General features: G+C 46.8%; 1 protein-coding gene across 1 annotated transcript; it reads right to left on the bottom strand.

Moving 5' to 3' along the window:
- Positions 1-1,098: 1,098 nt before the first annotated feature.
- Positions 1,099-9,358, bottom strand: LOC123765827 (uncharacterized). Its single transcript, XM_045754613.2, has 10 exons — positions 9,099-9,358; positions 7,264-7,485; positions 6,272-6,313; positions 5,846-5,977; positions 5,410-5,541; positions 4,787-4,935; positions 3,813-3,924; positions 2,314-2,454; positions 1,914-2,060; positions 1,099-1,798 (listed from the first exon to the last, which is right to left on the bottom strand). The coding sequence occupies exons 2-10, from the start codon at positions 7,286-7,288 to the stop codon at positions 1,548-1,550; spliced, it is 1,131 nt and encodes a 376-aa protein (XP_045610569.2). The 5' UTR covers positions 7,289-7,485; positions 9,099-9,358; the 3' UTR covers positions 1,099-1,547.
- Between the last annotated feature and the right edge of the window lie 931 nt (positions 9,359-10,289).

Here is a 10,289-nt window from a genome sequence, read left to right as displayed (position 1 = left end):
GGGTAGCCGGGTGTGGGAGAGGGTTGCCGGGTGTGGGAGAGGGTTGCCGGGTGTGGGAGAGGGTTGCCGGGTGTGGGAGAGGGTTGCCGGGTGTGGGAGAGGGTTGCCGGGTGTGGGAGAGGGTTGCCGGGTGTGGGAGAGGGTTGCCGGGTGTGGGAGAGGGTTGCCGGGTGTGGGAGAGGGTTGCCGGGTGTGGGAGAGGGTTGCTGGGTGTGGGAGAGGGTTGCTGGGTGTGGGAGGGGGCTGCTGGGTGTGGGAGGGGGCTGCTGGGTGTGGGAGGGGGTTGCTGGGTGTGGGAGGGGTTGCCGGGTGTGGGAGGGGTTGCCGGGTGTAGGAGAGGGTTGCCGGGTGTGGGAGAGGGTTGCTGGGTGTGGGAGGGGGTCACTGGGTGTGGGAGGGGATGTCGCTATGTGTGGGAGGGGGTCACTGGGTGTGGGAGAGGGTTGCCGGGTGTGGGAGGGGGTCACTGGGTGTGGGAGGGGATGTCGCTATGTGTGGGAGGGGTTGCCGGGTGTGGGAGGGGTTGCCGGGTGTGGGAGGGGTTGCCGGGTGTGGGAGGGGTTGCCGGGTGTGGGAGAGGGTTGCCGGGTGTGGGAGGGGTTGCCGGGTGTGGGAGAGGGTTGCCGGGTGTGGGAGGGGTTGCTGGGTGTGGGAGGGGAAGGGGCTGGCTTAAATCATAATGTTGTAACGACCCAAGTTAAAGCCGCCTGCCACTCGCTTCAATTCATACCTACAGGTATATATATTTTCCAAGAGTGCGACTTAAAATACGTTCATCTGGTCAGTTAATAACTGATAACTTTGCTAACACAGTAAAGAAAAAATATAAATATATGTAGTAATCCCACAAATTAATAAAGACATTAAACTTTAATGTAATGAATGATCTTGACCCGGAAGGAAAAAAAAAAAAAGAGTACAACGTATTTAGGAGATTTAAGAATTGTGAAATGTAACTCACACCGAGAAGCTGCTAATTCGCAGTGCTAAAGTTCTTAAGTTATAAGAGGCTGCTGTTTAACATTATAATTTCCTTTTCATTAAATGTTTTATATTTTTTTACCAATGCAACGATCTGGATGAAAGGAAAGGCTTAACTGCTACGTCTAGTTTTACTTGACGCATGTCATATACATATCTGAAACAATAATAATCAAAGTTACACCAATTAATAATAATAATAAAAAAGAATTGCAATTTTCATGATAATGAAATACATGCTTAAATGAAAACACAAGAGTAACCAAGCTTAGTAGCTGGACCTGCTGTAGTTTCCAGCATCGCACACAGCTGGATAAGATCAGCTCCAGCTGGATAAGATCAGCTCCAGCTGGATAAGATCAGCTCCAGCTGGATAAGATCAGCTCCAGCTGGATAAGATCAGCTCCAGCTGGATAAGATCAGCAGTATAGCTGGAGCTGCTGTATATTATGGACACCCACAACAGCATCATCCACACCAGGTTATCCTACATCAGCATAATTCGCACCAGCAGCATCCACATCAGCATAACCTTCACCGAGGTCACCTACATCGCCATCCTTCCGCTACTCCTGCTTGTCTCCAGCTCTGGGGTCCCGACTCTCGGTGTCAGTCTTTAGCTTCTTGCAGCAATAGCAACAGCTTGTGATGAACAGAAGGACGAGCATCAGGGCAACGAAGATGGTGGCCATGTAGAGCAGCACAAGAAACGGGAGGTCGTAGAAGGCGATGACGACGATGTAGAAGATCCTGAGGGCCTCACTGCACACCTCGCCGGTGCACTGGCTGCCGAGGATCTCAACTACCCTCACCGTCCCTGCAACACACACGTATATGGTAGGCATCAGTCTTGGGCGTTAATGTGGTGTTGATTCTGTCAACATTTTCAAGAGCAGAGGCGAGGTATTGTATAGAAGAGAGCGGTCACTGACCCAGGATATTGATGACGAAGTGAAGGAGGAGGGCGGCGACCAGCGGGGAGAACACCAGGAAGGACCCGGGGGGCCAGTAGACGCTAGTCCACCTGGAGCACACCAGGTACCACGCCCCTACCACTTCCACCACCACCGTCACCACACCTGCCGGTATACACTCATGGTCACCACACCTGCCGGTATACACTCATGGTCACCACTGTATTCACTGCCATACACTTGTGTATCGTCACCACACACAGTACACCCACACTCAGCACTGCCTCCTGGTGTATTACAACTGCCATACACTTGTGTATCGTCACCACACACAGTACACCCACACTCAGCACTGCCTCCTGGTGTATTACAACTACACATTGTCCACTCACACTCAAGACTGGGAGATGGTACTGGCCTTGAATGATGAGCCAAAGAGCAATGTGGTCGGTGAGGTGACAGGAGCGGACGACGGAGGCCCCGACCACTATACAAGCCACAGCCAGCCCCAGGTACGCTACCGCAGTCACCGCTCCTACCCACTCCTGCCAGCTCATGCCTGCCAAGGGCCGGTACAGTATACGGTACAATGCTATATGATACAGTATTTTTAGTGAGAAAATATTGAATCAGTGGAATATGCTAAAAATGGTAACTGAGACAGCTAGAGGAAAGTATTATATACACAATTGGGTCTAGAGTCATTATATTAAGGTAGCGTAGTTATCAGGAGAAAGAACAAAGCCCTTACGACTATATAGCACTTGGAAGGGATATGAGGACAAGAATTAAGGATAGGAAGGAGGGAAGGAATGGTGCCCAACTTCTTGGACAGTCGGGGAATAACCAATGTATTCAGAATCCATCATTCCATAAAAGTTGCACAAATTAGAGCAGCAGTATGCTTTAGGCTGTAATGGCTTTGGAAGACGGAGTTATATTAACCCCCTTGGTATTTCTCTGTCTCTTAGTATTTTGAAGGACTTTATTCCTCCATTTGGTACCTTGTGACCGGTATTCTGTTCCCAAAACCTAATTCCATTACTTTCCATTTGTTCGAGATAAACTCAGGTAGCCATGTGTTGTGAGGGTCGACAGAGAGTGTGGAAGGTGAGAGAAGAGACATACGGGGATGGTGAGGCGAGATATACACACGTGAGCGAGCGAAGGGGAGACCACACGCACCGATCCTGTGCCAGGTAAGTCCACTACGGGCTCACCATAGCCCGTGCTACTAGGAAGTTGTTCCTAGTAGCTGAATCTATAACAACAGCAACAAGGGGGGAGACACACGCAAGCTGGACGAGGTAAAAGGCAAGAGAGGGAAGATTAGGGGGAGGGTGTTGAGGCATGGTAGGGGGCGGGTGTTGAGGCATGGTAGGGGGCGGGTGTTGAGGCATGGTAGGGGGCGGGTGTTGAGGCATGGTAGGGGGCGGGTGTTGAGGCATGGTAGGGGGCGGGTGTTGAGGCATGGTAGGGGGCGGGTGTTGAGGCATGGTAGGGGGCGGGTGTTGAGGCATGGTAGGGGGCGGGTGTTGAGGCATGGTAGGGGGCGGGTGTTGAGGCATGGTAGGGGGCGGGTGTTGAGGCATGGTAGGGGGCGGGTGTTGAGGCATGGTAGGGGGCGGGTGTTGAGGCATGGTAGGGGGCGGGTGTTGAGGCATGGTAGGGGGCGGGTGTTGAGGCATGGTAGGGGCGGGTGTTGAGGCATGGTAGGGGCGGGTGTTGAGGCATGGTAGGGGGCGGGTGTTGAGGCATGGTAGGGGGCGGGTGTTGAGGCATGGTAGGGGGCGGGTGTTGAGGCATGGTAGGGGCGGGTGTTGAGGCATGGTAGGGGCGGGTGTTGAGGCATGGTAGGGGCGGGTGTTGAGGCATGGTAGGGGCGGGTGTTGAGGCATGGTAGGGGCGGGTACTGACGGTTGGTGTCTCCAGGGAGGCAGCAGGAACAGTAGGGGAAGGTAAAGTAGTCGTTGTTGACACTCAACTGCATCCTCTTCCCTCTACGGCTGCAACAGCTCAGCAACACCACCTGCCCACACCACATATACATTATATATATTATATATATATTATATATATTAATTATTGAACATAACAATACAGTCTAGATCAATGATTTTAGCACGAATTCTCTTCATATATCTTACGTTCATCACTTGTGAGTCAAGTTGACAACATTAGTGCCCCAAAAATCATTTAACACGTAATGGTCCCGACACGTTTGGCTAACGAACACATTTTACTTAAGGATGTGTTTCACTACAACGAACATTACTATCTTCGGAAGTCGGAAGTGGTGGGAAAGTAAATATATATATGGGCAGAGATTGCTGTATATGTTCCCATAGAGGTATAAAGAGAGATGAGGTATTTATCGTGTTGAAGGGTTTGGGTAACCTTGGCATGCATTCTCATTGGTCAACTGGGGGGAAGGGGAGGGGGGGAAGCAGTTTACGCAAACTACCAGTTTGCGTAAACTGGTAGTTTGGTCCTGGTCTTGTAGATGGTAGGATGTTCCTAATTGTAAGCTGGTTGTTGATAACCGAGCTCATCCTTATAGGTTAAGTAATTACTACGAGACACCAAACCCACTCTCATACCACCTGAAAGCTATCTAGATATTTGTGATGGTCTGAAAGCATATATGACGGACCCAATAATAGTCTGCTTGTAAACTGGCAAGTGAACCTAGACAGAACATTCTCATTGTAACTTTATTGTCTTATGAATCGTTCCATACACACACACTCCTCCATATATTCCATTCACACTCCCTATATATATTCCCCACACACTCCCCACATACTATGAAGAGTATGGGCCGGCAACAACGGGAGAAAGTGTAGTCAAATGTGTATGAAGACCCAAAGCTCCCCCGGGCTAGATCTTACCAAAAGGAGGAGGGCGTAGCTCACGTCGAAGATGACGACAACGGCCAGAGAGAAGTGTAGGAGTGGGTAGCTGCTGCTGCAGGAGTCCCTGAACCCGTCGTGGGTGTCGTCCCCGCAGGCGGTGTACTCTACGCTCACCATCACGTTCCCTGCGCCCACACCAACGCCCTCTATACTATACATTCAATGTGATCAAATGATTGCATCAAGTTCCTTTGTTTCCTATCTTGCCGAGATCATAAATGTGCTCATCGTAATGTGCAGAATATATTTATATAGATAGATTCAAGACGACGGGTCGTGCTTTGTCTTCATATTATAATAATGTTGTATAGCATTGCTATGCCATGCAACAGTACAGGATGAGAGCGAGCACAGCTGTCACTCCCACAGTGTTGACACTTGACTCACTCCTACACTTCTGCAACGCTCTCTATTCTCTTTATTAATGAAAAAGATATACAAAATATATAATGGACCACAGTATATAGTATATCCGAGTGATTATATATATATTCATCCATGGTAACATACTTGGGTAACTTACGATCATGTTAACACCTCGTTCACACGCAGCACCAAGTAACACACCTGGGTCACGTGCAAGGAAGTCCGGGACGTACCTAAGACAAGCCACATGAAGTTCAAGACGATGAGGAGGCCGGCCAAGATGAAGGGTCCGTCGATGGACTTTCCATGGGCCAGCTTCGCTCTCCACGCCAACACTCCCAGCATGGCTCCCAGGGCGCTCACACCTACGAACGAAGTACACTCTCGTCTACACTGTGAGGACCATGAGTGTTGCACCTGCACTCAAGACACACGCGTGCCACGCTCAAGACACAGTGACACACGTAAACATGTGTCAGCTTCACATGTGTCTACACCGCATGTTTCCACGATAAGAATTGTCACGGCGGGTGTCGACGTTACTCTTCAAAACATACCATGTGTTTTGTTCACGCTGTGTCCACTCTAACGTGTATTTAAGAACATAGTAAACTATTAAGTTCACGTTGAACATATTGCAGAACTTACTACAGCAGAAGGGAGACTCACCGAGACCCATCAGCCACAGGTCGAGGCTGTTGCAGCAGGAGCAGCGACTGAGGGGAAAAAGAGCAGCAGCAACGGAGAGTGGAGCGAGGACCCCTCCAGTAATGGTCAGCAGCCACACCCGAGCGCCCCATCCTACAACCGGACACAACAGGTGAATCAACCAGCGTACTAAGCACTTACTGAGGGATGGCCAAGTGGTCTTGACTATCCCATTAATTTCGAGTAAGTTTTTATTTACTGTCCGTTTAGGTGATGTCGAGTCATGAGATGCTAGTCCTTTCCTCTTTGAGTATGCGCCAACGTGAAAAATAATTAGGCTATTGATAATTAGGGGCATATGCATTAATAACTAGGGTCGATAATCTGATCATTAGACTCATTAACACAACAACGGTCAATGGACACGATACTTGAGGTGAGACTCACCTCTGTAGGCGGGAATCGGGCTGGGATCGACACTCTCCAACGCTGCAGGGAGAGAGAACAGATATCTTAGTTGAAATAAAGATGACAGGTGACAACACAAGAACAATGAGAACAACAGTACTGCATGACTACGTTAACAGTACTGCAGGGTTTCATGCCTCATGAAGATGCATGAAGCCTCATGAAGATGCACGAAGCCTCATGCCTCATGAAGATGCACGAAGCCTCATGCCTCATGAAGATGCACGAAGCCTCATGTCTCATGAAGACGCTTGAAACCTCATGCCTCAACCCCATGAATCCGTTCCTCTAGACGTCTCGAGTTACAGTGAGGTCTTTCAGACCAATCTTGTCCAAGCTACGACACTTGCTTTCCGCCATATTTGAAAAACAGACAACAGTTAGGCTACAGCCAAGAAATCATAACAAAAATAAAAGTAAATACCGAATTACGCATTCTGCTGTATCCTAGTTTGAACTGAATGAATCTCTGGGGGTTCTTAAATGTACAAAAAGGCGGGGCCAATGACATTGAGTTGGGAAGAGGCATATCACAGAAACCATCGTAACAATTCCCACTCCATAAGATAATAATACTAATAATAATTTTATTTATAAGAAGGTACAACTGGTTTGTGAGATAACATAAGATTGGTATTTTTACATTCTTGCAAAGCCACTAACACGCATAGCCTTTAATGCAGGCGATGAGTCACAATAACGTGGCTAAAGTATGATGACCAGACCACACACTAGAAGGTGAAGGGACGACGACGTTTCGGTCCGTCCTGGACCACTCACAATTGACTTGAGAATGGTCCAGGACGGACCGAAACGTCGTCGTCCCTTCACCTTCTAGTGTGTGGTCTGGTCATCAATAGCCTTTAATCTAAACCCTGAGATGTCCCTGCAGAGTACAGAAATGTTTTCTCACAGTTCTGTCAACTGTACTTAGCTCACTGGCGCCAAACATGAGGGAAACAACAACTTACGTTTTACTCTGCCAGCAGCTGGCATTGTGTCTGAGAGTCCGTGTTACAGCCGGCGGTGGAGTCAAGCGACGACCCCGACGCAGCGACGACCCCGACGCAGCGACGACCCCGACGCAGCGACGACCCCGACGCAGCGACGACCCCGACGCAGCGACGACTCCGACGCAGCGACGACCCCCGACGCAGCGCCTGGTCGTCACGCCACGGCTGGACGCTCTCTCTCTGCGTTACATGCATACACAAACCTTGAAAGAGTATGCATGATGAATGTGTATACAGACGTACAACGATCGTGATTAAAGAAGTCGTATGATCCTCTGTCCTGTGTGACAACGAATACCAGTATTATCCTCACTCTAATAAGACCTAATTGAATTCCCCAGATTAGGCAAAATTGTAATTATTTTTTGTAAATGAAGATGTTAATAATAATAATCTCTCTGGCCCTCACACGTAATGCATTACGGTCCTCACCGTAATGCTACTAAGAAAACAAATAATTTTCTAAAATTCCGTCAACAAAGAAAGGAGGACATTGTAGCCATAACTTTACAAAGCTAAATTTTCCAAATCTTTGAAAATCTCAAAACCCGCATCAAGTAGGCCGAGACTGAAACAAATCCTAAAAAAATATTTGTAGAATATTATCTGCCGCTTTATTTAGCGGCAATGATAACCATTATAAATTTACTTAGTTATTATTAGGGGGGTCTACCACTGCAAACCACCTTAAGCCCATCATCACACAGCAAAAATCTGCTATCAGAATTATAACTAACTCTGCTTTCAGACAACACTCAGCTCCCTTGTTTAAATCCCTAAACTTGCTAAATATTAACTCCCTCCACACATTCTCTTGTGTCAACTACATTTACAAAACCCTGTTCTTAAATGCAAACCATGCTCTGAAACTCTCCCTGGACAGATGTAATAGGACCCATTATCACCACACCAGAAATAAATATCTCTTTGATATCCCCAGGGTCAAACTTAATCTGTGTAAACACTCTATGCAAATTAAGGGACCTAGTCTATGGAACTCACTCCCTAGTGAATTGAAAAACTGTAAAACTTTTGCCTTATTTAAAAGCAAAACCAAAAAGTACCTAACTTCATCTTCTTAGTTTCCTACACTGAGCTTTAAATTTGCTCTGTACCTAGTGGTACCCAATCTCCTAATTTTTATGTAATATCAAACAACCTTATCATTGTGTTCATTGCTGTCTTCTTTTATGTGCTAGCCATATGCTGTATTGTGACTACCAATTTTTGTCAACTACCATTCAAGCTGTCATTGCAATCAATCTTATATTGTTTCTGCTGTATTGTGCCTACCAATTTGTTGTCAACTACCATTTTAAGCTGTCATTGCAATCAATCTTAGCTACCTATGTGCTTTAATATACTGTACCTACAATTTTCTCTCATCTTCTTTTTTTTTCATTTCATGTAATCTGTTATCATTTTTTTGTCTATAAATTTTGCAAGTATTTACCTCCTTAAAATTTTCTTAGATTAAGGACCTGCCCGAAACGCTGCGCGTGCTAGTGGCTTTACAAGACTGTAATTACCATATTTGTATCCTCACATTCCTTATGTACATTCTTGTATATGCATAAATAAATAAATAAATAAATTAGTGGGGTTTGAAATTCCAAGGGACGGGACTACATGCAAGGCGACAAGGGTTCGACACCCTGCCCTGAGCCAGCTAGTGGCCGTTCCGGGATGCAACCCTCTTTGTTGTTAAGCGGGAAGCGAACCTATAACTTCTCGGTTGTGAATCGATTGCGTTTATCACTTAGTTTAAGAAATGTAATCTGTGTAGTTGATACCTGAGGGAAGGTGGAGAGGCGCCCAGTGAGAAAGATGCCAGGGAAACAGATTCCAGGTAGACAGGTGCCCAAGCAACGGTGCCAGACAGACAGGTGCCCGGGAGACAGGTGGCCAGACAGACAGGTGCCCGGGAGACAGGTGGCCAGACAGACAGGTGCCCGGGAGACAGGCGAGTCGTCTTCTACCACCACAGCCTGTGCGAGAGTGCCACACCTGTCCGCTGCACGCCCCACCTCGTCTCATCTGATAACGCTATTAACCCCATCTATATAAACAATAGAATATGGAACATGCAAGATAAATATTGAAGTTTTATCTCTGAGCCAATATTGGGAACTGTGAGGGGGGGGGTGGGGAGGGTGGTGTAGTGTACAAGGTGAGGATGTGGAGGTGGTGGGTGTATGCAGGGAGGGATCAGAGCGTAGGTTCCGGGTGTGAAGGGTGGGGATGTTTAAGGTGGGAGTGTGAGGGTGTGTATTGGGTGAGGATTTGCATTACTTTTGTTTTTGTCCAAAACTATATGCTCTGAATACTATCAAAATTTTAATAGAGCCTTTAATCTTTGTTCAAACTGTATTACAATTAAGTTTTTGCAAGACGTGTTTGTTTTAAATACATTTCCTAGCAAAATATTTTATGCAATTCTGAGGAGATTCTTAAATACCATATTTAAACCTACTAGCGAGGTTTCCAGTCCTTGAAAGACGTACATTATATCAGATTTCCATAGCTAGGCTCTGTAAGCTATTATATTAGGAAGGAACTTAAGAAAGTTCATTAACATACTTATCCACAAACTAGTTTCAGTTGGTGTTTACTAACACCACCATTGGAAGCTACTTAAAACGCGGAGATCCACTACCCATTGAACTCAGATCTAGTGTTGTTTATCTGTCTAAATGTTCGAACTGCAGCGTTCGTCATATGGGAAATATATCCCGAAACTTTTTACACCGTACTTGTGAACAAATGGGTATCTCTTACCGTGGTCGATCTCGAACCCAATGATGATACGACGACGTATAATGAATTTTGTAACTAGCTCATCAAAATTGTAATTTGCTTAGCTAAATGAATTGTGGGGTTCAGTCCCTGAGCCCATTATGTGCCCCTGTAACCATTTCCACTACCACCCACAAGATGGGTATGGGGTGCATAATAATTGAACTAAATTAACTCTTACCGTACTT

This window comes from Procambarus clarkii, chromosome 37 (genome assembly GCF_040958095.1).
Source record: "Procambarus clarkii isolate CNS0578487 chromosome 37, FALCON_Pclarkii_2.0, whole genome shotgun sequence".
In the NCBI taxonomy this organism is placed as follows: Eukaryota; Metazoa; Arthropoda; class Malacostraca; order Decapoda; family Cambaridae; genus Procambarus; species Procambarus clarkii.
The sequence above is the reverse complement of the archived record's forward strand: the minus strand, read 5'-3'. Positions and strand labels throughout refer to the sequence as shown.

Excerpts from the sequence above, each read along its gene's own strand:
- LOC123765827 (XM_045754613.2), bottom strand. The coding sequence starts at position 7,288 with ATGCCAGCTGCTGGCAGAGTAAAAC. Across the intron at positions 3,925-4,786 it reads GCTACGCCCTCCTCCTTTTG|GTGGTGTTGCTGAGCTGTTG; the intron begins GTAAGATCTAGC and ends TGGTGTGGGCAG. Across the intron at positions 2,061-2,313 it reads TCTTTGGCTCATCATTCAAG|GTGTGGTGACGGTGGTGGTG; the intron begins GCCAGTACCATC and ends GTATACCGGCAG.